Source organism: Colletotrichum godetiae (assembly GCF_030913485.1).
Source record: "Colletotrichum godetiae strain CBS 193.32 chromosome Unknown BDP55scaffold_6, whole genome shotgun sequence".
Taxonomy (NCBI): domain Eukaryota; kingdom Fungi; phylum Ascomycota; class Sordariomycetes; order Glomerellales; family Glomerellaceae; genus Colletotrichum; species Colletotrichum godetiae.
The window spans coordinates 1,225,755-1,250,217 of record NW_026851254.1 but is presented as its reverse complement, the minus strand read 5'-3'; the positions used below and the strand labels follow the sequence as shown (position 1 = coordinate 1,250,217).

The 24,463-nt window shown below is 54.2% G+C and overlaps 7 protein-coding genes and 1 non-coding gene across 8 annotated transcripts; 3 read left to right on the top strand and 5 right to left on the bottom strand.

The window, feature by feature from the left end:
- Positions 1-2,625: 2,625 nt before the first annotated feature.
- Positions 2,626-3,521, bottom strand: BDP55DRAFT_650854 (uncharacterized protein). Its single transcript, XM_060574005.1, has one exon. The coding sequence runs from the start codon at positions 3,073-3,075 to the stop codon at positions 2,779-2,781; it is 297 nt and encodes a 98-aa protein (XP_060434168.1). The 5' UTR covers positions 3,076-3,521; the 3' UTR covers positions 2,626-2,778.
- Positions 3,522-3,546: 25 nt separating this feature from the next.
- On the top strand, positions 3,547-8,182 carry BDP55DRAFT_351369 (AAA domain-containing protein). The gene is made up of 2 exons (XM_060566992.1): positions 3,547-4,056; positions 4,105-8,182. The coding sequence occupies exons 1-2, from the start codon at positions 3,853-3,855 to the stop codon at positions 7,822-7,824; spliced, it is 3,924 nt and encodes a 1,307-aa protein (XP_060434167.1). The 5' UTR covers positions 3,547-3,852; the 3' UTR covers positions 7,825-8,182.
- Positions 8,183-8,204: 22 nt separating this feature from the next.
- BDP55DRAFT_650850 (uncharacterized protein) lies at positions 8,205-10,833 on the bottom strand. Its single transcript, XM_060574004.1, has 3 exons — positions 10,103-10,833; positions 9,987-10,035; positions 8,205-9,873 (listed from the first exon to the last, which is right to left on the bottom strand). The coding sequence occupies exons 1-3, from the start codon at positions 10,369-10,371 to the stop codon at positions 8,290-8,292; spliced, it is 1,902 nt and encodes a 633-aa protein (XP_060434166.1). The 5' UTR covers positions 10,372-10,833; the 3' UTR covers positions 8,205-8,289.
- BDP55DRAFT_t65 lies at positions 10,734-10,833 on the bottom strand. The gene has a single exon. It is a non-coding gene; the product is annotated as a tRNA-Val (tRNA).
- A 130-nt stretch (positions 10,834-10,963) lies between these two features.
- On the top strand, positions 10,964-12,048 carry BDP55DRAFT_650845 (ribosomal recycling factor). Its single transcript, XM_060574003.1, has 2 exons — positions 10,964-11,062; positions 11,118-12,048. The coding sequence occupies exons 1-2, from the start codon at positions 10,995-10,997 to the stop codon at positions 11,956-11,958; spliced, it is 909 nt and encodes a 302-aa protein (XP_060434165.1). The 5' UTR covers positions 10,964-10,994; the 3' UTR covers positions 11,959-12,048.
- Positions 12,049-13,618, bottom strand: BDP55DRAFT_650844 (uncharacterized protein). The gene has a single exon (XM_060574002.1). It carries the CDS (start codon positions 13,554-13,556, stop codon positions 12,204-12,206), a length of 1,353 nt encoding a protein of 450 aa, XP_060434164.1. The 5' UTR covers positions 13,557-13,618; the 3' UTR covers positions 12,049-12,203.
- Positions 13,619-14,290: 672 nt separating this feature from the next.
- Positions 14,291-18,965, bottom strand: BDP55DRAFT_543761 (hsp90-like protein; the record flags this gene model as incomplete). The annotated part of the gene is made up of 2 exons (XM_060568439.1): positions 14,291-14,419; positions 14,472-18,965. 2 exons carry the CDS (start codon positions 18,963-18,965, stop codon positions 14,291-14,293), a joined length of 4,623 nt encoding a protein of 1,540 aa, XP_060434163.1.
- Positions 18,966-20,876: 1,911 nt separating this feature from the next.
- On the top strand, positions 20,877-21,291 carry BDP55DRAFT_351317 (uncharacterized protein). Its single transcript, XM_060566991.1, has one exon. It carries the CDS (start codon positions 20,948-20,950, stop codon positions 21,179-21,181), a length of 234 nt encoding a protein of 77 aa, XP_060434162.1. The 5' UTR covers positions 20,877-20,947; the 3' UTR covers positions 21,182-21,291.
- The last annotated feature ends 3,172 nt before the right edge of the window (positions 21,292-24,463 follow it).

Below are 24,463 nucleotides of genomic sequence, written 5' to 3'. Positions count from 1 at the left end.
CCTGACGGCTTCTAACAAAGGCATTGGCGATTTGGGGGGGCTGATTTGATACCGATGCGCGGGAAGGGTTCCCGGGGGGCCAGAATGCGGTCCCGTTACGTTGCGGCCAATGTGCGGCGGTACTGCAAATCGGCTGGGTCTATTCGTAAGGTAGGTACCGTCTTTTGGCAACTCAAAGTGCGATAAGATGATTGCTTGCACCTGTAGCTGGAGCGAGGACCAGGTTCAAACTGGAGCCAATACCAGTGGAGATGCAACAACGAGCACCTTTACTGGACGTGCAACAACGATGAGCTGCGAAGGCGGGAGAGAGTGAGCTCGAGAGTCTAAGTCGCGGGTCGTATGGGCATGGGCAGATGCGGGGAGTAGGAAGTGGTGATCCGGAGAGGCCTAGAACGCGAATAGATCAAGATAGAATGTAAGGCGCAAGCCGGTACGGGGCTTTGTGCATCGAGTAGTGGGCTTAGCCTCGCATGTATGTCCCTTTGGCTAGAACGTCTATTTTGTCTTTTTTGTCGAAAAGCGTACCAAAGAATGGGAGTCGACGGAGATGGCGTCAGAGCGCGTGTGGCCGATGCAACGAAACGAGGGAATCGAGAGAAAGAAACGGACGGCAACCAGATAAGGTCGACGGGGGTGGTGATGGTGGAGGATTGTTTCTCTGTGAAATGTTTCCAAGCGACGGGGTCTCGTAGCAATTAATAAATAAAAAAAAGGCCGGATGGATTGCTGCGAATGAGTACAGAGGCTGACTATGCCTGTCTGGTTCGTCGCGGTGCAAATGGAAGCGAGGGTTCGGGACGGAGTAGGTACGAAATGGTGGCAGCAGTACCTAGCAGTACACGGTGCCAGTTGTCGAGGGAGTAGGTGCGTGAGTGAGTGAGAGTCGAGGTTTGAGTCGAGGGTTGAGATCAGAGGCCCAGATCAAGTGGGAGTTGCAGCGGTGAGATGGAGAGCCTGTGGCTGCGGACCTTGTCTAGGCTGCTGTGAGACGGTTTGCGAGGGCTGGATTGGGTTCCGTCAGGTTGGCACGCGGAGCATAAGGCGAGGTCGAGTCGCGGCCTGGCCAGCGATGCAGGGTCGCGGGAGGGCGAGGGACGATCAGAAGCTGCGTTCTCGGACGGGGGGGGTGAAGATGGGATGAGATGGAATGGAAGAGGAGACGGCGTGGAGAGGGGGAAAGAAGGGAAAAAAGGTTGAGACTTGTGAGAGAGAGAAGGCGAGGCGCACGAGAGTGCAGTGCAGAAAAGAGAAAATAAAGGTCAAGTCGTCACCATCCCAAAATTTGGCAGGGACAGAATGCCCAGGTTTAGGTGAGCTGGGATGAGGTGCAGAAGGGGTGCAGAGCTGCGAGTAAATCCAATACGGATGGATAGAGAGGAAAAAAAAAAAGAAAAAAGAAGGGAAGCGGAAGCGGTAGCGGAAGCTGCAAGAAAGCATAGAAGCAGGGACCTGAGGTGGGAAAAAAAAAAAAGGATGGGAAACTGCAAAATGGAAACGTAGCACATGGCAATTCTGGCCATGGACTTTTCCCAACTTCCACCTCCCGTCAGTCCAAGCACCGCTCGCTGCACCGCTGGTCCGCTGCACCCCCTCTACATACCTAGGTAGGTACGGAGTACTGTCGCAGGCAGGTACCTCATCATCGTACCCGACCCTGCCTTCCTTGCATACTCCGTAGGTTGGGTCATTTGGCCATTCACACCGGGCGCCCAGTGTGTGTGTTCACTGTTAGTTCCTTCCCACCCTTCCCACCTAAGTTTCCACCCCATTAGCCCCCCCCCCCTCTTCCCCTCCCTTCTGGCACACAGGTTAGGTAGGTACCTTAATACTCCATAGCCGTAGCCGTACCTTCCACTTTTCCCCTCCCAATTCCAGACCTCCATCCTTTGAACCCCGCCGAAAACTCTCCAAGTCCCATGGATCCAATCCATGGATATCTCATGGGACATGGAAAGCCGCACACTCACCTTGGCTGACCTTACTCGCTAGCCAGACCTTAGTGTGAAGCAGGACATTGCAGGCGTTAGACCCTAATGGCATCATCTATCTATCTACCTCTGAACTCATTACCTACTTACCTTGGCTCACCTTTGAGACCATTCCTACCCGACCTAACCTCACCTTACCTTAATGTATGCCTTGGGCACCATATGTCATGCGTTCGGCATGCACGGCCCACGTCCAGCTGCTCCATCAAAATAGTTCCAAGGCTGAAGCCCTGGGAAACTCAACACAGCGATAATCCCCTCACAGCTCCTAGGCAGTCCTGACAGGCCAAGTGACGGGCCAACCTGGGATAGCGCTGCCCGGAGCAAATGCCCCGACACAGAGCCATTTGTAAACCCGTCTTGCACAAAGGCTTGCACCGACCCCAGTGGGGCTGCCTTGGAGGCTCGTGGCTTGTTTGGTACTATCCAAGTATCGAACCATAAAGTACACGGTATCTGTCTCACGCCTTACGCCTCACGCCTCACGGGTGGACTGTGGCTGTCACTCGACGGCTGTCTCTTGTGGTGAATGAAGTATCAGCTCAAATAATCCCCGATACGCTATCCGTACAGGACTTGCAATATTTGCATTATATCTGTCAGGGCTGGTCGTCATTTACCTCCCGTTGAACGCATGAAAACCATGATTACTGGGAACCCAAGGCAGAACATCAAGTACGGATTACTAGCCTAATACGGATACTTCTTCTATCAAGTTCTGTTCCTGAAGACTTCTTGTCGAGCGGGGACTGAGCGCTTACTCCAACTTGCTGCTTGTTCGATCGCTCTAGGCCCTGCCTCGAGTAATGTTCCCTGCATTCCGCCAAAAAGGTCTACGGATATAGCGTATTCGCATTGTGTAGCATTGCAAAACTCCATCTGATATCCGACGGGATCTGCTAAAGTGCCTTAGAACAAAACACTGTGGTAGTAGTCCATATCCCTTTGATACCCAATACTTTACGCAGTGATGTAATTGAGCAGCAGCATCGCCTGCGCAGATGCCTCGGAAACATGTAGTCCCACAAGCAGCTGAAAGATGAATTGTTCCCATACACCCGACTAAGGAAACCTGCCTTGCCATATAGATATGGTGTTGACAGATACTGACAAAGGAATAAGCCCATGTTGTCTCAATGACGTTTATGCGCCGTGTCTACCTGGCACCTAGGAGCTCTCCCAAAGTAGTCTGATCTTAGCGCCCCAGCCGAGGAAGTAGCTTGAGCTGTATGAAGACTTTGAGAGCCCCGCCAGTTGGAATTTCTCTGCCAGGACGCACGCAAGTGATGGAATACCTTTTCTAAAAATGATTTTCATCCCAACTCTTACTTCGCTGTATTGAGTGCTCCTATGCTTTTTCGGGGATTATAAAAGTATTACAGTCACTGTACCTATATCAAACTTCGCATATCATGGGGTACATTATCTGAGGAGAGCAACCATGCTGGGGATCAGTCATCAACGGGATGCAGATTGAGCTTCTGCAGCGAGTATTGTTTAGCTAAGTCAGTGACAGCTTACATAAACATGGATGCGAGGTCACGCTTTTTCGCACCTCCATCAACGCGTGTCTGGCTGCCGGGAAGGCGCGTCCTCTTCGGGTGCACGTCCCCTACATCTTTCATCCCACCCAAGCACCCAAGGCAACTAACTAACCGCCTCTGTGCCGACCTCATTGGAGCCTGGACGGCGACGACAAGCCAACCGCAGGAGCACTCTTCCAACCGCCAAGCCAAAAAGGGCTGCTTTCCTCGCGAGATTCTCCCGTCGATCCCAGTTTTCTACGTCAACGTCTTCTCAAACTGCAGCTCATCGATCAGCCCAATTCCACCTCATCACATGGCATTGAACCCAAGTCACCATGTCTAAGATCGACAAGCTTTCCATCCAGGGCATCCGCTCCTTTGGTGGCAGCAGGGAAACCATTTCCTTCTACACTCCCCTGACCCTCATCGTCGGTTACAACGGCTCGGGCAAGACGACCATCATCGAGTGTCTCAAGTATGCTACCACAGGCGAGCAGCCACCGAACAGCAAAGGCGGTGCTTTCGTCCATGACCCCAAGGTTTGCGCCTCATCCTCCAAGTCACCTGGGGAGACTGACATGTTCTAGCTATGCGGAGAGAAGGAAGTCTTGGCCCAAGTCAAGCTTGCATTCACATCGACAAGCAGCCACAAATGCGTTGCGACACGAAGCCTTCAGTTAACCGTCAAGAAAACCACCCGATCACTCAAGACTCTCGAAGGATCATTGGTGTACAATAACAATGGCGAGCGAACTGTCATATCGTCCAGGGTCGCCCAGATGGACGAGTTCATCCCAAGAGAATTAGGCGTTTCCAGAGCAATCCTCGACTACGTCATCTTCTGCCATCAGGACGAATCTCTCTGGCCCATGAGTGAGCCTTCGGCCCTGAAGAAACAGTTCGACCAGATCTTCGAAGCGATGCGATACACCAAAGCCATTGACAACCTGAAGGTTCTCAGAAAGAAACAGGGCGAAGAGCTAGCTAAGCTCAAGATCTTTGAGGAACAAGACCGAATCAACAAGGAGAAGGGCGATCGTGCTGAGAAGCGATCTATGGCACTACAGAACGATATAGAGAGCTCCAGAGATAAGTGCAATGCCCTCACGGAGGAGATGGAAGAACTCCAGGAGCAAATCCGCGAGAAACACGAGCACGCCAACAGCTACTTGAGCATCGTCAATGACCTCAAGTTCAAGAGAGATCAGCTCAGCTACCGTGAAGGATCTATCGCGGATATCAAGATGACCCTTGAAGAGCTTACCGAGACTGACGAATACCTGGAAGACGCACTAGCGCAGTACGAAGAGCGCATGAGTCGGTATCAAGAGGAAGCAGACCAGAACAAGACCCAGTATTCGGAGCTGCAACGGGATCTTACCCAGTCTCGTCAACAGCATTCAGCAAAGCTCGCCGAGCAAGGAAAACACCAATCTGACAAGGACAAGTACGAACGGCAACTCCAGTCCCGAATGCAATTGGTTCGAGATGCAGCAGAACTCCACAATTTCCGCGGCTACGATGGTGACTTGAAGGACAGCCAAATCAAGGCTTTCAACGAGCGCATCCAGAAGCTACTGGCCGAGAAGAAGCGAGATCTTGATCGTCTACAGAAGGAGAATGCGCGGGAGCTAGACGAAGCCACAAAGGTCATTACTGAGCTGGAGGGTCGCAAGGCAACCACGACACAAAACCGTGTGTTCGCCAAGCAACGAATGACTGCCATTGAGAAGCAGACCAATGTTCTTCAAATGGATATTAACCGTCTAGACGTTGACGAGGGCGCTAAGGCCATTTTGGACAGCCAATTCGAAGATGTCGAAGGCAGGTTGAAGAAGGCTCAGGAGTCTCTGAGTAGTGCCGACTATGATTCTCAGCTCAAATCGGACAATGAGAAGCTGTGGCAACTTGAGAGCGAAACGGACAAACTTGGGCGCGAATTGATTGAGTGTACAAGACTTGCCTCAGAGCGTGCGCAGCTTGATTTGAGAAAGAAGGAGCTGGCAGATCGCAAGCGAAAATTGGACACTCTCACCAGCACGTGGAAGCCTAAGCTAGACACGCATATTGGCAGTAATTGGGAGGCCGACACTCTCGAAGCCCGGTTCCACGATTCTCTGAAACGTCAGAACAAGGTTGTTGCCGAAGCTCGCCAGAAACGAGATGCTGCGAGGGACAAGCAACAGAAGGTCGATTTTAGACTCAAGAGCGCCAAAGACATTGGCTCGCGGAAGACCGATGAGGCACAACGTTGTCGAAATGCGGTCGTCAGCGCTCTGCAGTCGGTGCGAGACGGTGCAACCATCGAGGATTATGAAGAAGAGGTCAAGATGCACGAGGAAGACGTGGAAACATACACCACTGACATCAGCCTCCTTGACGCCTTGGCGGACTACTACCGCGGTTGCCAAAAGACCCTGCAGGACAAGAACAAATGTCGACTGTGCGACCGCAACTTTGACGACAAGTCTAATGTCTCCAAGTCTCGATTCTCAGACAAGTTGGTCAAGTTCCTTGATCCCAACAAGAAAGAGAAGGCAGAGGAAGACCTTGCCAACTCTAATGCTCTTCTTGGCTCGCTGCGTAAGGTCAAGACGCAGTACGAAACGTATCAGAGGCTGACGTCAGAGCTGCCTCCTCTCAAGGAAGAGGTTGCTTCTTTTGAGGCCGAGTGTGAAACCTTAAGTCGGCAGCTTGAGGAGCATGACGCCGCTGTCAGCACCGAGGAAGGTAAACTGAACGACATAGAGTCCCTCAACAAGACTGTCATCAATATCACACAAGTTCTAAAGGACATCAAGGACTCTGAAGCACAGGTTGACAGGATCATGTCTCAGCAATCGTCCGGTAACGTCAGCAGAAGCGCTGATGAAATACACGAGCTTCAGGCCTCATGCAATGAACAGATTCGAACGATGAAGGGCAAGATTGCAAAGACAACGACCGATTGGCAGCGGATGAGGGACCAGGTGAACTCTCTCGAATTGGAGAAGAGCGAGCTCCGGAACAAACTGAGCAAAGCCTTGAACCAGCTTGAGCGCAAGAAGGACTTCTTGAACCAGATCCAGACTTTGAAGGAGGACCAGGCCCACCAACGAGAGTTGATCAGCACCGCCGATCAGGACTTAGAGTCTATCGAGCCTGAAATCGCCGATGCCAGATCAGTCCGGGACGAAACCTTGCAACGCGGTCGTGGCAAGGAACAGGCTATTGCCGAGGAGCGCGATAAGGTTGCCGACTCCGTCACTGAGTTCAAGATGGTCGAGAGTGATATCCAGGAGTACATAGACCGTGGCGGCCCTTCTAACCTGGCAGCAAACCAGCGCGCTATCGCTAGTCTCGAGAAGTCGATTGCTGGTCTAGAGAAGGAGATTTCAGACTTGACGGTGCGGACGAACAAGTTGAAGCAGGACATTGACAATGGCGATCGCAAGAAGCAGAATATCAGCAACAACCTGAAGTACCGCCAGAACCTGCAACAGCTCGACATTCTCCGCCGAGATATCGCTGAGCTAGAATCTCGTGATGCTGACGAAGATTACAAATCGCTCATCTCTGAAGCGAAGCACCTGGAGAACCGCCATAACCGGCTTGTCGCCGACCGCGGTTCTATCATGGGGCAGATGAAGACCAAAGATGAGGAGCTTGAACGAATTTTGGAAGAGTGGCAACAGGAGTACAAGAACTCTTCCAAAAAGTATCGTGAGTCGCACATCAAGGTTGAGACGACCAAAGCTGCCATTGAGGACTTGGGCCGGTACATATCGGCGCTGGACACGGCCATTATGCGGTACCACAGCCTCAAGATGGAAGAGATTAACCGCATCGCCGGCGAATTATGGCAGAGCACGTATCAGGGTACCGACATTGACACCATCCTCATTCGTTCCGACAACGAGAACGCGACGACGGGCCGCCGCTCTTACAACTACCGCGTCTGCATGGTCAAGCAGGACACGGAGATGGACATGCGTGGACGCTGTTCAGCGGGTCAAAAGGTCCTCGCCAGCATCATCATCCGCCTCGCTCTCGCAGAGAGCTTCGGCGTCAACTGCGGCCTCATCGCCCTCGACGAGCCGACGACCAATCTCGACAAGGACAACATCAAGAGTCTCGCCGAGAGTCTGCACGCCATTATCAAGGCGCGCCAGGCGCAGAGTAACTTCCAGCTCATTGTCATCACGCACGACGAGGAGTTTCTGCGACACATGCGCTGCAGCGACTTCTGCGACAGCTTCTTCCGCGTTCGGCGAGACGATAAGCAGAACAGTGTCATTACGAAGGAGAGCATCACCAGAGTCTTGTAATGAGATTCGTCTGTTCATATGGCGTTTGGATGGGAATGTTGTGGGAATCCGGAGTTGCTTCGCAATGGACCATGGAATATGGAATATCGCATGGCGTTTAGGAGGTTTACGTTGTTTCTTTTCTCTTTCTTCGCCCATGTATTCAGAGAGCTACACGAATACTACCTTGCCACTTGAGTTGGCAATGATATGGTTGAGGACCCTGCTTCACCCACCAGTGCATTCTGTAATGTTACCTCTCCTGTCTTGGGATTGATCTAGCCCATCGTTAGAATTTCATGTCTGACTTGGGACGAAATGACGTGTGAATATTGACGCGCCAACTCGAACCAAATACACGACGATACGTCAAATCTCAAATCACAAGAACAAATGAACGTGGGGGTTTGGTGAAGACGGTTTCTTGGTATCATGTAATCATCCGCAATACAGCTCACTCACTGAGCGAAAGATCTCTCCGTTCTCCTAACCGCCGCCGGCTTTGGTGGCCATCTCGGCATCTGCCTCAGCCGCGGCCGCAGCCTTCGCCGCAGCTTCCGCCGCACTCTCGTCCTTCGCATCATCGTCCTTGGTCTCAGTCTCCTCGTCTTTGCCCTCCTCAGCCTTGGACTCGCCGGGCTCAGCCGTCTTCACATCCTCCTCCTTGGTGTCGTCCTCCTTGGGCGATGTGACTGTAGCATCCGTTGCTTCACCCGCGACGTCACCCTCATGTTCCTTGACCTTCTTGCTCACAAGACCATCGAGCTCCTCATCAGCATCACGCTTAGGATGCGACGTGACACTCGTGTCGGATGCCGCGTCGTCAACAACCGCATCCGCCGTCGCATCCTCCGCCGCGGCATCCCCGTCCTTTTCATCCTCGGGAGGAGGCGTGGCGTGAGTCTGTTCGGCTTTCCGGCCCACCGCAGCCTCGACATCAATGCCTTGCATGTCAAGGCCGGGACCACCGCCCACAAAGCTCGTCGTCTCGCTTTGAGGGCCGAGGTCACCAACACCAATCTCCTCGGGACCGCGAGCGTGCGGCGCCTCGTTCTCGTCTTCAGCAGCAGCAGCAGCAGCACCGGCAGCTTCTTGCTGCTCATCATCTTGCTGCTGCTTCTCGGGGCTACTGGCTCTGCCGCCGTCTCCGCTTCGCAGGGCGGCGGCGTGTTGTGCTTCTTCTGCTTGTCGCACGAGTTGGTTGACTGGAACGACGCCCTGCTCCTGCTCTTGTCGCAGTAACTCACCTTGTGTTATCGCGCGGCTGCTGCTGGCACCCATAGACGGTATGCCGTTGACGCTAACGCTGACGGTTTCGATACTCCCGACGCCATTAGGGCCGTCAATGGTCTCCGTCGACTCGGTACGAATTTCGGCCGGTCCGCCGCCATTTGAGGACGCTGGCGAGGATGAGCCAGGGCTCGGTCGGCGTGTGAGCCACGGAATCGGGGTTAGTAGAGCGCCGCCGAGGGCCTCGTCCGTGCCGACGGTTGAGGCGACCGAGTTTGTCGAGTTGCTCCAGGCGACCGAGGCCGCTGGGTTGTTAACCTCTTGGCCGTTTGCGCTGCCATTGGACAGCAGTGTCATGGTAGACATGTCGGGTATGGCTGGCGGAAGAGGGTAGGTGTTTGCGCCGCTGGTGACATGAACGACGCGGTCGACGGCATGGAGGTACGATGCCAGATGGCGGTAATGGCGCCGCGGCTCGAGGACGAGCTCGGCCAGGCGCTGGATCGTGTGCGGTGGGTACTTTGGGAAGCTGGCCAAGACGGCGTTAATCTCGTTCAGCATGGCTTCGATCTGCGCGGGCAGCGATCCCGAAGCGGTGGCGTGGGGTGCGTTGTCGACAGCTGCGTCGGCATCAGGAGCGCTTTCGACCGGGGCCTTGGATGATGAGGCATCTTTGGGCTGGCTGTTCTCCTTGTCGGCATCCTGTGATGACGGCTGGCTGCTGGCGGGATCGATGGAGGACGAGGGGAGCGGCGAGAGCAGTCGTGGTTGTTGGCCTGGCGCGTTAATGGGTTGAGGAGGGGTGGGTAGGTTCGGAATAGGGAATTCGTTGTGGGCGATCTAGACATTCGCGATGCGAACTGGTGAGCGCGCCCTACCGAGGAGATTTCGTCCTCCAAAGATGTACGATGGTGGGATTTTCCGGTCGAAGCCTGACCTGGGGGCGGACGTACCTTATCTAGCCTCGAGATGATTCCTTGCGACAGGGCGGGCCATAGACCGCTGATAATGCGCCGTACAATTAGCAGCTAAGCAGGAGATGGATAGGAAAGACAGGGTATTGACTTACTAGTCCATTTCGCCACCTGTCGCGACCGTCCGCAAGAGATCTTCGTCGACCTCGATCTCCATTCTGGCGGGTTTGAGGTGTTGGGCAAGGTGAGTGGTGGTTGGAAGGTTGAGCCTCCCACTGACGTCGCGTGCTTGTGGAAAAGCGCGACTCTGGCTGGAGAGCTTGGGGGCTCTTGGGGTAAGTAGGTATGGATGGCACAGAGTAGGTAACAGGTGGGTGGCACATTCTGCGGTCAGAACTTTCGGCTTCCTCACGACTTTTCTCATCACTATCGCTACTGTCACAATTGTTACTATTACTATGACTATATTTTATTCCACTTCCTGGCTGTGTGTAATTCTTTCGCCATATTCTTGGTGGAATACAATTGTCCTTGTGTCATTAAGAGACCGCCTCAGGTAAAATGCGTGTAGTGAGTATGTTGCACCTCCCTACACAAGGTTAAGCTTCAAAGCTAAACACCCAAGACAAAAATAAAAATAAAAAGAAGAAGAAAAAAAGGCCGGATGGTGCGCCTTCCTTCCTTGACCATTGCTCCTGCCTGAACAAAGGGATTTCGCAACACCAACATAGCTCAACATCATGCCTGGGTATTCAGACATGAAAATGCAAAAGTGAAATCTAATGATGATCGATGCAGGGATCGAACCTGCGATCTTCTGCGATGGAGAGGATTCAGTTTGAATAGTCTTGTAAAGCAGACGCCGTAACCGCTAGGCCAATCGACCATTATTTGTTGTTGAATTTTTAGCGCGGGCTGGAACATAAGTACCCCTGTCTATGGAGCCGAGCCCACCCACCAAGCTCCGTACGTCACATCCAGTGGCACAAAATTGTGAGAGCTTCCACCTACCAGCCAACAACCCAAACATCAGCGCATAACGACACCATGCGAGGACTCAGAGCCCCCAATTCGCTCTTTAGAGGCGCCAATGGCATCTCGCCAGCTTCTCAAAGGTGAATGCCCATACCCGCTCAATCCAAGCAACCTCAATTGACCCAGGGATAACAGCGCAATTCAGGCGCGGCTCACAGCTCGCCTGATGATAACCTCAAACCTCCGCCCGCAAACCAACACCGCCGCCGCCGCCGCCGCCGCCGTCACCCCCGCGACGATCCGTCCATTCTCCCAATCAACAACCCTCCAAAAGAAGAAGAAGAACGAGCCCAAGTACCCAACAGCCGACTCCCCCGCCGTCGTCTCCCGCACCTCCCACACAGCAGACGAAGCCGATACAGACGACCTCCCGGGCTCAAAGCACCCGAAACCAGACCCAACCGACCCCCTCAACTTCGCCGACGTCGCCTCCCGCTTCGCCTCCCTTTCCTCCCACCACACCGAGATCCTCAAAAAGCTCCAATCCGGCGACCGCTTCTCGCCCGACGCCATCGGCGCCCTCGCAATCCAGCCCGACCGCAAGGACCCGTCCACAACCTACCCCCTCCGCGAGCTCGCCGAGATCGTGCCCCGCCCGGGCGGCCGCACCGTCAGCCTCCTCCTGCACGACAAGGACTACGTCAAGCCCGTCATGGCCGCCGTCCAGGCCTCACCCGACTTCAACCAGCAGCCGCAGCGCGATCCGGACAACGAGCTCGAGCTCGTGCTCAAAGTCGAGGCGACGAACAAGGACGTTGTCGTGCGCAGGGCAAAGGACGCCGCCCAGGCGTGGCGGGATAAGATGCGCGTCGCGACGGAGAAGAGGAAGAAGCTGCACGCCAAGTGGGAGAAGGAGAAGAGCATCGTGCCGGATCTGAAGAGGAGGGCCGACAAGGAGCTGCAAAAGGTGCAGGACAAGGATATGAAGGTTGTCGATGCTGTTGAGCAGCAGACTGTCAAGAAGTTGCAGGCCTAGAGTTCTTGGATAGCTAGGAATTTGTTCAAAATTGAGTCTGAGATGGAAAAGATTCAATCCGTCCGTAGTGTATAGTAGAAGAGACTTTCGGATCTAGTTGTACAATATGTATTTTGTTGGCTGTACCAAACCTCCCATGTCTGTAATCCTACAATGAACCCCCATCTGATTTTTCACTCTCACCCTTCCCCGTATCTGTACCGTCCTTGTTGATATTACAATCTCTTGGAAGACGAAAGCTCCAATCAAGCCCTCGCAGCCTTGCCTCCCTTGGCAGCAGCAGCACCCTTCTTCGCAACAAGCGCCGCAATCTTATCGTCAAACTTCTTCATATCCCCCGCCACATACGTCTCGTTATGCAGATGCGACTCCCTCGCCATGTTGACCGGATCCCGACTGCCACCAGGGACAAACGTGGGACCGACGTGCTGGCCCTTGACGGCCCGCTCGAGGATATACTCCCGCACGGCCTTGCTCGCGCCCTCCTCGAGCTTCATTTCCCGCACGGCGTGGACGTGGGCCTCGTTGTCACCCACGACAGCGCCGTCGGAGTTCTTCGCCGCCGCCTTGTCCGCCCGCCCCTTGAGCGCCTCGGCAAACACCTTCTTCTCCTCGGCGTCGACGAAGAAGTACACGCCCCGATTCTTGGTATCCGCCAGCGTCTCGGCCGTGTGCCGCAAATCACCCCACCGCTCGGGCGTGTAGTCCGCCGCGCCGGCAACTTCCCTCAGCGAACTCAACACCGTCGCCGCCTGCACGGGAGGGGCCGCCGAGGAGAGGGGCATAGCGGGCCGGAAGCCCAGCAGATCGTTGACGCTGAGGCTGGGGGTGAACTCGTAAGGACCGTCGCGCTTCGCAATGTAGGCGTGCTCCTCGGCCGTCTCGGGCCGCCAAAACCTCTCCAAGCTGGCCTTCATGTCCATCCTCGGAGGAGGCGCCTTCTTCTCGCCGTCTTCGTCGCCCTTGCGTCCGCCCCGGCGACCCCCACGGCCTCCGCGTCCTCCGCGTCCACCTCGACCGCCACGGTCACCGCCACCACGACCTCTGAAACCTCCGCCTCCGCGTCCTCTGAATCCACCTCCTCCCTCACCCCCTCCACGGCCAGCGAATCCGCCAGCACCTCCACGTCCTCCGCGAGCGCCGAAGCCCGCGCCGAGACCAGCACCTCCGCGGCCCCGTCCGAATCCAATGGGCGCCTTAACAAACTTCACCGCGCCTCCAGGTCCAGAAGGCCCATCAAGACCACCCCTAGGCTTCTCGTCAAGACCACGAGGCCTCTCATCGAGTCCCCTAGGTTGAGCACCAGCACCACCGCCGGAAGCACCAGCAGCAGCAGCATTCACAGGCCCGCCACGCAGAAGCTGTCCAATCTCGCTAGCCGCGGCGCGGGAGCGCTCTCGTCCGGTGAGTGTAGGCCTGTTATAGGCTCGCGAGGAAGGTTTGTCGCCGTCATTCTTGTTGTTGCTGCTGTTTCTGTTGGAGTTCGATTCGTCTGCGGGACGCAGTTGCGTCGTGGAAAAGGTTCGGATGCAGGTCTTTATGGCGACCACGTCGGGCCGTATGCGGCTACCCGCCGATCGAAGGGCCGATTGATGCATTTTCGGGGAGGGTGCGGGTTGAGGTTTCGCGATCAATGTCTGTCGAAAGTGGTAAGCTTCGTCCGTGACTTCGTGGTAGATCTTGCCAGGAGCTTGCTCTGGCAGAAAAATCTTCGTTACGTAAGCACAGTAGATGGTCCGTGCTTTAGTCAAGCTTGGATCAATCACTCACAAGACGATCACTGTGGGTGACCTCGCAACGACTCTGGACAGGAAATGATTGTGTAATGACACAACATCAAGCTTCGCGCACGCGCGCAGAATTGTTTTAGCCATGATAATGGGTATCTTTGCATTACAATACTCCGAATCAGGAATATCAAAAAAAGATACGCTGAAGATATTCGTCAGTAGGATCTGTTGCCCACTTAGATTCCATATGCCCGTGACTCGTCCTCGGATCATGTGCGTTACCGCCCTCAATACTCCAAGTCTCGCGCTTCCTAATGCCTTGCTCCTCTTAAATGCAAGTCTTATGCACACTGAAACAAACCAATACCTTCTCCCAAGTCTTTTTGGTCAGTTGTCCCTCCTTGAACGCCCCCGGCCTGTCCTCTAGCATTACCACACCTCTCTGGTGCAATAGCGAGTCTTGGCGGAAAAACGGAGAAAAATAAAAAATGCAAGGACGTAATTCGAAATATGGGTAAAACAGAGATCCAACTCCAACGGCCTATTGTCGTCGCTTTGGACAGGACCGCATGCGGTTGACAAGCTTCATGCGAACGCAGCCTCTAGGGGTGTTGGTCCACTTGAGCCGAGGGCACGGCCTCGGTGGTAGGTGGTGCGTTGTACATCGTAACCAATTCCTTCACCTTGGGCAGCAAGTCTGGTATTCTGAAAGGCTTCGAAATCACGTCGTCCTGGGTCATCATATTAGTCAAGTTCGGAGTGTGTAGTTCGGGACCAACTTACGATACCGGCGGCTTTCGCGCTCTCAATCTGCTCTGGCCGCGCGTAAGCTGTGATAGCGATGATGGGTATATGCCTAGTCAGAGTGCCTGCCCTCTCCAGTTCGCGAATACGTTTCGTACACGTAATTCCATCCATGACCGGCATCTCCAGGTCCATGAGAATGACGCTGAGATCGAACCCCTCAGCCTCGTTGCCAGCCCAGAAACGGGACTTCTTGAGCTGTTCGAGGGCCTCGCCTCCGTGATTAGCGACGTATGTGTTGTTGCCGCAGGCTGTGAGTTGCTTCCGTAGGACCCTCTGATTGATAATGTTGTCCTCCACAATCAAGACATCGTACAGCGGTGTCGTAGTGATGATAGGCTTCTTGATGGATGCCCTTCTAGGCAGGGTTGTGAGGGAGGGAGTCGATGGTGTGGAGGTAGGCTCGCTCTTGGTCGGTTGCGCCAAGTTGAGCGCCGAGAGAGACGGTGACTCTAGACTAGGCGACTCCGTCTTGCGACACTTGACATAGAACGCAAAAGTACTGCCTATACCCTTCTCTGAGACAACACCAATTTGCCCACCCTGTAGCTCAGCAAGCATACGTGAGATGAAGAGACCGAGTCCTGATCCACCGTATTGTACGTGGGTGCGAGGCGATGCCTGGGAGAACCGCTGGAAGAGTAGCTTCTTCTCGTCCTCGCGAAGACCAGGGCCCGTGTCTTGCACTGAGAAATGGAGGTTGATTTCTTCTCCTGTGCCCCAGTCCTGCTCTTGAGTCAAAGCCCGAACGTCCTCCTTCTCTTTACGGGTCGGGAAAAACGAAACTCCCTTTTCGGTAACCTCGGTGATGTTCTTGGATGCGCTCATCTTCATGGTGATTTCGCGCTTCTCACGGCCTTGAGTGAACTTGATGGCGTTGGTCATCAGGTTGATCAAAACCTGCCTCAGCCTCGAAGGGTCTAGCCTGACCCAGTCGACAGCGTGGGTGCTGTAAGCTTTGTCTACCGAGAAGTCGAGCTTGATCTCGTGAGTGTTCAATTCCGACTCGAACATCTTGATGACGTGTTTGACTATCGTAATTGGATGGGAGTCGACAGGCGTCACAAGCAAAAGTTGCGAGTCGAGCTTCGAGAGCGTGAGCACGTCATCGACAATACGTTTCTGATGGCTGGCGCATAGGTTGATGGTGCTGGCGGCTTCGGTGCAGCTTTCCAACAGGGTGTCGAGTTGTGTAGGATCCTGCGGCTGAGCGCGGTACTCTGTGATACTGTTGACGATTTCATCAGCACATTGGAGGACCGCACTGAGTGGATTCCGCATTTCGTGGCTCGTAATGTCGATGAAGTTTTCTTGTTGGCGTTTGAGCTCAACCGCCTCTTCCCTGCGTTGCTTCTGGAAGTCCTCGGCCCATTTTTGAGGCGAAATATCGGTGATGCAACCAAAAATGCTCTTCAGGCTGCCCTCCTCAGTCTGTTCCGGGAAAGCGCTCAGCAGGACCCAAGTGTCGATAGTGTTGATTCCGTTCTGGCGACTGCACTTGAACCTGAACTCAATAGTGATGGCTTCCTTGTCTTCAATGAGCTTCCTCCAAGAATTTTCGACGCCCGATCGATCTTCGTCCCTAATACTTTGCATCCATGTGTTGACACTGTCTTCTGTTCTGGGATGCCTCGAAATTTGCCACCACATGTCGTTGGCGAAGTTAATAAGGCCCTTGTCATTGGCAATGAACATGCCGACAGGTGCGAACTCTGCCATTCGTGAGAACTTGTATTCGCTTTCAACTGCCTCTTGTGTTCTCAGGTAGAGCTCCATTTGCAATTCTTGACGATCCATCGCAGCTAAGCGAGCGGCCCTCTGTCCTCGCTTGATCTCCTCTTCGAAAAGCACAACTGATGCCATGGACGTCGCAAGTTGTCTCGATAAGAGGTGGATAAAAAGCTGATAATCTTCGTCGTACGGTCGACGGGGGTTGGTGCCCAAGACGATGAAGCCAACGACAGACTCGCCGGCTGTAGTAGGGTGGACGGGTAGGAGCACGATAGTCTTACTAGGATCACCAAAGCCTCTCCATTCTAAGCCTTCAAGCAGTTTTGTTGGCAGGTTGCCAGCTTCCGACGAGAGAATAATGGGTGCGCCTTGCATTGTCATGGACTGGCGCATGTAAGGGGCGAAGCCATCGTCTGACGACTTCAGGTCGAGCTGGGGAAGCCCAGCTGCATGTCCGTCCGGAACGCCCAAGCTGCCTTCAAGCTGTAATAGTGGCGGGTGTGCTATGCTTCCAGAGTGCATAGAAGATACTTCACTCTCACTATTGTCATCCTTCACGGAGTAGATGAGAGCGAATGGCACGTCCAAGTCGTTGAACTCCAATCCATCCTTGACCCGCGACCAGAAGCTTCTGACGTCCTTAGCAGCTGCTGTCTTCTCGCCCACCTCTCGCAGAGTCAACATTCGGCGTTCGTTAACCTTGCGGCGGGTGTTTTCGAAGGCTGGATTGTAGAGTCCGACCACTTGACCATCGGACCCCAGCAAGGGGATGATGGACCATGAAAAGAAGGTCTCCTCGAGGAATCCGTGACGGAGGATAAACAGCTGGTTGTCGTTCTTCATGATGGACTGCCCATTTGACCAAGCATTGTTGAACAAAGGCTCAATGTCCGACCAGATCTCTTTCCATGCGTCCTGATACCGCATGCCCATAAGTTGTGGATGCTTTTGCCCGGCAAGCTCAATGTAGGCCTCATTGTAGATCGCAACATTGTCCCGTCCCCAGTACATGGCCGCAGGGTGGGGACTACCCATAACCATGTTGGCCATGGCCCTCAATTCTGAACTCCAGTGCTCCAACGGACCCAATGATGTGGAGGCCCAATCAGTGTTGCGACAGAATAGGATGTGTTCACTCAAATCCGGGGTCGTTTGAATGCGGGTCCAGTCGAATGACGGCCTCATCATGGCTGCTTGGAAGACCTGTTGGGTGAACTCGTCGGTATGATACTTCTCACCACTATCCACCATGACACAGTCATCGACGACGATTGGTGTATCGTCCATGTCATGCGGCTCTCCATCCATATCACCAAAGTAATCAGGTTCGTCATCCATAGGTATAATTGATGGCTGGTTTGGTGTTGGCCCTCTACTCCGCTGTTCCAGTACCGCGGACTCATCGGCTAACGGAATCGGGGAGTCTGCTGCTGCCGATACAGCGCTGGCGTTGCCACTCACGAAGCGGAACCGTTTGCGCAAGGTCGAGCATGTCCATGTGATGCCACCATAGCTGTGAGAAGGAAGGCAAACATTAAGGGATTCATGATTCGAGACAAAGCTCGTGGCCCATGTTTTGAAGTGGATGTAGTCGGGATTCTTGCCGACATCGTCACCCTCCACAGAAAGGAGTTCCAAGACACCCACCGAAGCCCTGAGCGCCGCGTTGGCGTAAAGCAAATGCAGTCCCGACTTTTGCGCGTTGACAGGATTTGCGAGGTCGATAATGAAAGTTGGACGCTCATCCTGTTCCAAAAGTTCGATCACGCCAACTCCTCTCAAAATTTGCAGTCCTTGAGGAAGATTCTGGCTATTGGGGCTTCTTGACGAGGTAAGAGTGGCGTCTGCAGAAGATAAACTACTGCTCCCCGGCGTACTCCCAGATCTAGTTGATGTGTGAGCGTGGACGGTTCCGCGGGGTAGGCGAACAGTGTGCACGCGGTCTTGGTCCTCCCTCAGACGAGCTAGCAAGACGGCTGCAGCGTCCGAGGGAGGGAGAGCAGCTGGTCGAGGCGGCATCTGTCGTTTGTTGTTTGAGGAGAAGAACAAAGGGGAGACGACCCCTTGGTTGTGCCTAGCCAGGATGACTGACGTAGCTGGTTGTTTTGGCAGCTTAATATGCCCCGGCGGCCCCAACCGAGTTCGTGCCTTCTTCAGAGGTGAAGGGTTCGGTCGTTCGTGTGCGTTTTCGTCGTCGGACAAGCGCTTCCCGTTGGATGTAGAAGGTCTCGACAGATGGGTGGATTCTGTAAACGACCTGATAGTCGGAGAGGTCGGGTCCGACCTGGGGGTCAGGAGCGTCCTAGACGCGGCGTCGAATGAGGGATCGCAAGTAGTGTCGCTATACGTCAAACCATACCGACTAATGTCGGGAGTTATCCATGACCCTCCGGGACTCAATGTCGTCGAGATTGGCGAGGCGGGACGGTAACGTGAGTTGCTCGACTGTGGCTGTGAACCGGATCGCTTGTGGTTGGCGTTCGTGGTGGAAAAAGAAGGTGCGGCGGTAGAAGCCTCGGGTATGGCGGCGGTGTTGACTACGGCAGCGAACGGGTCCGCCGTCGATGGTCTGGTCGTCGTCGGTCTGGTCGTCGTCGTCGTCGCCCTCGTCGTCGGATTCGTTGCCGTGGTCGTGGTTGCGGCGATGTGTTCCGGGGTGTGGTAGGGTCGGTGTGTCGAGGGCAACGGGGGAGCGAGGAGTCGTATGGTGGATTGGGAGAAGCGATCGTCGCCCTGCGGCATGAATGCGCGGGGGGGGGGAGTGAAGATGAAGTGCGGCCGAAAGAGTCGGTCCGTTCTGGAAATTTTCGTCTCGGGCGTCCTTCTCTATGGCTGTCTTCCCCTGCCGAAACTAAAATGATTCCTTCTTAGCGACAGCGGAGACGGGAGTGAAGCAAGTGCAGAAGTAAAGGCGCACGGCAAGCACAGACACAATGGACGATGACACGGGGGGTATGGTGTGCAGTGCTGGGAAGCGGGAGCAGCACTTTGCAGGCCACGGGTGAGCGAGCGAGCGAGCGAGTGCAAGCCAAGGTGTGCCGCGGGAAGGGGAAGGCTTAGGCGGGCAACGCTACCTTAGTCAGGTAAGGTAGGTATCCGTAGGTAGGTGAAAGTCGGGTGTTCCCAGAGGTGAGAGAGGGGGGTCAGTGATCTAGCGGTAAGAAAAATAGAAGAAGAAAACACCGACAGGGAAATGCCAGACCAGACGGGCGCTGTGTGCTTTGCTAGCTGCTAACCTTGCCGTGCTTGCTACCGGGGTGCAGGTGGTTGGCGAGCCAGGCGGGATTGCGGATCGAGATAGAGCGAGGGTTTGTTGGCCCAGGCCACGAACAGGAAGGGGAAAGGCCTGCAGCAAAAAAGAGTCTGGAAGGGACGGACACCTGGGCGGGGATTCGGGGAAGGGTGATGACTGGGAACATGCGGGCTTGATCGGGGCGCGCCTGAACAGGGTAGGCAAGGTGAGTTAGGGTAAGGTGGGATTGAGCCTTGAGCCGTGAGGTGCAAGTACGGACGGATACAGCCAGCGACTGGGGTGATGTGATGGGGATTGGAGTCAAAGATTACCCAGGGACTGCCAAATGAATAGGTAAGATTGATCCGGCGCAGTCAATGGAAGACAAGGCAAGCCGCAAAGTAGACAGATGGCAAGCAGGGCTGTACGGATAAAGGGAACAATAATGACTTGTTGGACTTGGATGGCGACAATGGGACTGCCACTATCGCAGCCACAGAGACGAGACGGCCGGAGTAGTAGCCCAAAGTTGTGGGATGGTCAACCGGAAAATACTCCGAAAGCGTGTCGTCAATCCAAGTCTGGCAGTCCGAACTTTGGGAGGGTGCCACCACTACGGCACCCGCCGTTAGGAGTGTCATAAGGCATAAGGGACGGCAGAAGTAAACGATCAAGTGCCGTGACTAGAAGGGAGTAGAAGGAAAGAGATGAAGTTACCAGGATGAGGTTGAATGCGATCCAGGGTGTACCTGCAATCTACACCACACACGAGGTGCGGTGTATGAAATGGCACGGGCGAGTGTGATGGTTCGGAAGCTACTGGATGGGCCTTGAGCACAACGACGGCAACTGATGCTGTGAGGCGTAGCTGCGAAGGTGCCTTCAAACGTGAATCGGACAGGCCAAGTCAGGTCCACGTCAAGCCGCAAGACGAGAAAGCAAGGTCAGGCCCGGGCAGGTCGGAGCGGTAAAGGTAGGCAGGCAGGTAGGAGGCCCGTTGAGGACTCGAAGTGTGAGTGAGGCGTAAGGCGAGAGCGGCTGACGATGGGATGGCTCTGCGGTGTGGTCTGGTGCTGGTACTGGATTGCTCTGCGATGCTGCGGGGAGGTGAATGCGTTTCCGATGGTTGGAGCGGTGGGTAGGTAAGAAGATGTACGCGGAGATCGAAGGCGCAGGATGGAATCGAGAGATGGTAGTCCGTACAGAAAGGCGGAATGGGAATCTCGATTTCGAAAGAGGAGTCAGTGCGAGGGCACGGCGTGTATTGGTTAATGTTTGGGGAAGCGTCTGTCCTTCTCTTTTTCTTCCCTGGTTTGGTCCGGTTTAGGACCTTTGGGACTTGGACCGGTTTGGAATGGTCTTCCGAAAAAAGCTGAGATATGGCGCCCGGGGGGGGGGAGTGAGTAGTAACTATTACTGTAGGTGGGTGGGCATGGTTATGCGAATGAATCTAGAGTGCGAGGTAGGAGTCTAGAAGACCAACTTACTGCAGATGAACCTTGCAAAAGGACGTACGCACGTCGACTCCTTTTTTGTTTTGGCAGCTGGCAGTGACAGGAACGGGATGATTTGCAACTGGGGGTCTGGTCAGGCTGTGAGTATCCGTACTTCAGTCGAGAGGGCCGAGGCGGCACCTTGTTGCGCTTTTGGGGGTTCGGGGTCTGCGGAAGGGACCAGAAAAAGAAAAGAACAAAAGAGTTGTGAGTCTGGGACTGGGAATGAGTGAATTGGGCAGGAATTGGAAATGCGAGAGATTGCGGGAGCCATGAGGTGGAATTATCAGACAAATGGGAAGTGTACCCTTCGTGCTTCGTCCCTTCCTTCCACCGGGACTGTTCCGCTACGGAACCCCTTCCTCTTCGTTCATTCTTGCCAACTCGTTCTCTCCTTCCTTCCCTTTGCTTTCTCTCTTGATACCTACTCCGTACCTACGGTAAGGCAGGTGCGAACGGCGTCGTGTACTTCCGTATCTTAGCTACATGACTACCAAAGCCACCAAAATTGACATATCCGATAATTCCCCATGCCTGAGGTGGCCTCATGACACTTCCTTCCTTCTATATCTCACCTCACTTGACACTGTCACTCCATGCCCTTCCATGCGTCTCATTTAGTGCTTCTTCTTCTTCTCCAGTAGCCCTGTCGACAACAGCACCGACGGAAGCATCAGTAGAGTTGAACAATGAAGGCTCCTCGCTCCCAAGGGACTAGCGGGCTACACAGAGATGACAAGATATGAGTTGTGTGCGGGTGTAGGTATATGGAAGCTCGCCCGTTACGCTCACAAAGGCAGCCCTCTGCACATGTGAGGAACAACCTAAAATGGGTGTGAGGAACAACAAGAAAAAAAAAAAAAAAAAAAGGGCGGGTGGGATGAAGGCTCAGGCGGAGAACGGAGCACTGGGACTGGGGGCGGAGCTACAGCCCACCTCATGGACCGTGTTCCTTCCACTGCAGGCACAGCTGGGCCCTGGGGGTGGCATTGTGGAATCGTGGATGGGCGGCAGCGTGGTATTTTAGACCCAGGTCTGGATTCTCTAGATTTCTTGGGTTCTGCGCCTTGACCAAGACATTGCTCCCAGTCCAGCCTTGGCCTTGCTGCTTCCAGACATGGACACCCCCAGTTCCACACCAGGCATCAGACGGCCTAGCCAACTTCATCTGCTTTACCTTATGCCAACCCGTCGACACACTCACCAAGAATATCATTGGAACTTTGCAATTATCAGACTCGACAAAGTCCGTTCGGGTACCGGCAGTGTCCGACTTTTACTACCTACCTTACACAGCAAGACAAGTACAACTCAACTCGACATGGAAACCTTGGTTAAGTGTGCAGCCCTCGTATCTATCTCCACGGCCCTAAAGTACATATCGCCGTCCACCAAAAAGGCCCAAGCTTGGCCCACCTCGGTTTGTCATTCCGCGTATGGAGAATTGGGCATTTACAACACCTTCACAGATTCTTCGTCCGTACAAAATACACAGGTGCTCATATATTGTATAGGTCTCTGATCCCTCGGCATACAGATGTTTACAATACAACTTCGAGGCAATATGCGCCGGCCAAATTACCTTCTTTCTCTTGCAACAAGGCCAGGCATCGGTTCGCGTATCTCGCTCTTTCTATCCAGAGAAATGCATCCTAGTAGGTAGGCGCAGCTTCTTTTGAGTCATCTGGAAACGAAACGGGAAGCAATGACAAGAAAGAAACCAACACCCGCCGTGACGGCGCACATTTCAAAAGTAAACAGACCGAGCCTCCGTCCGCTTCTGTTCTCGCAGCTTCTCGCTTCGCCCCGTAGTCTACGGCCTGCCTGCATATCCCACACAACTGCCATGCCTTGCCGTTATATCCTGCCATTATCCATTCACTAATGTAGGTAGGTATTGGGTGACGAGAAAGAAGGAGAGCTCCAGACGGCGACCAACACTTGAGTGAAGATACTTGTCAAGCGGCAAGCCAGGTACCCGCCGAGCTTTCCGTGACGCCCGGCACTTGGCAGAGAGCATACGTCACTCCGAGTCAAATTGGTGCATGCCCACGATAAACCGTGTGTCTGCTTGTTTCTCGCATTCATTCAAAGAAGAGGGCTTACAGCATTCCACAAGCGTAGCCGGAAAGTTGCGCCGTCGTCAGCAACGGCGAAGATGCAGCAAAGCGAACCCGACGGATGGCTTCGAAATGTCCGGATGGGAAAGAGCCAACAAGCCAAGCATTGACCCACTGGACAAAAGATACCTGGATACATACGAATAACTGTGGATTGTGGTGGGGTAGGGTTCCACTTCGTGGGCCCGTGGTGTACCAGAAGGGAAGGGCCCTGGTCATCCGCTCTCCCCTGTCGGTCTCGAACTGGCGCGGTCCAGACCGTGGTCGCCCCCATCCCGAGCCCGCCGATCGATGATCGTCACCTGCCGTTCTCATTGGCCCCAATCCGGCAGCTCCTGTCACTGTTAGTTTGGTCAATCTTGTCAGGAAGCAGTTACTGGTCAGCATTTCACCAGCATCAACTTCCACGTCGTTGAGGTGCAGACGCAGACGCATACGCTCAATGTTGTCAACTTGTCATTTATTTTCTGCGGCTCCGTGGCCCCCAGCCTGTCGACTGCAACCCCAAGAGTAAAAATCTCAGATTTTGACATGTCAGCATCCAACTACCTACGGATACCTACCTATGAAGACCAATCCGTTGCCCTCTCCGACGCCAGCCCGCAGATCAACGTTTAGCAGCTTTGCGACATAGGTCTTTCAATGTGTCTCAGTTTCTGTCCGCATCCGGGCATTACTTTCGAAGTTTGATCGCCTTACCCCAGAGACGAGTTGCCAGCTGGCAAAATCAGAAGAGAAACAACTCAATACATCCTGAAATACGGATACTCTATCAATCTATGCCCCAACCGCCTTCAACCAAGACACCTCGCTCGTCCTCCTGCTATTCGAGAAGAGGACGAGATAGTAGCGCCTCTGCCCTCTTCATGCATACACCTCGCGCCTAATTAGTGCCTCTCCTGCGTCCATAGCAGTGACGCCGCTGCCACCCCAAAGCAGTCATCACACGATGACGCCGGCCTGCTGCTCTCTGTGCCGGGCTCCGTGCGGAAGACTAAGTCGGTCGGGCTATATGTTTAGTAACTGTCCCGGCGCTTGGCCTCGCATTCCGTCATTGCGAAATACTTTCTCGAACCAGACAAGCAGAGATGTGGCTTACATACTCGCGACTGAACCAATGAAGTCTGAACCTACGGATACAGTGTTGATCGCCATGCAGGGTGGTTCAAGGGCTTTACTATCTCCTTGGCGCCAAGAATATAAAAAACCGTGATGCTGTCGCACATTGTTCCCCGTACGAGGCAACGTTGGATTTCAGACCCTCCAAGTCTCACCTCGGATCCGGACACGATCCCGAGTCGCGACTGTCGATGAAGGGATACAAAACTGCATTCCCAACCATGGAAAATGCGCCATGTATTCGAACCCGCGCGGGTACCCTTGCCTCTCAATACC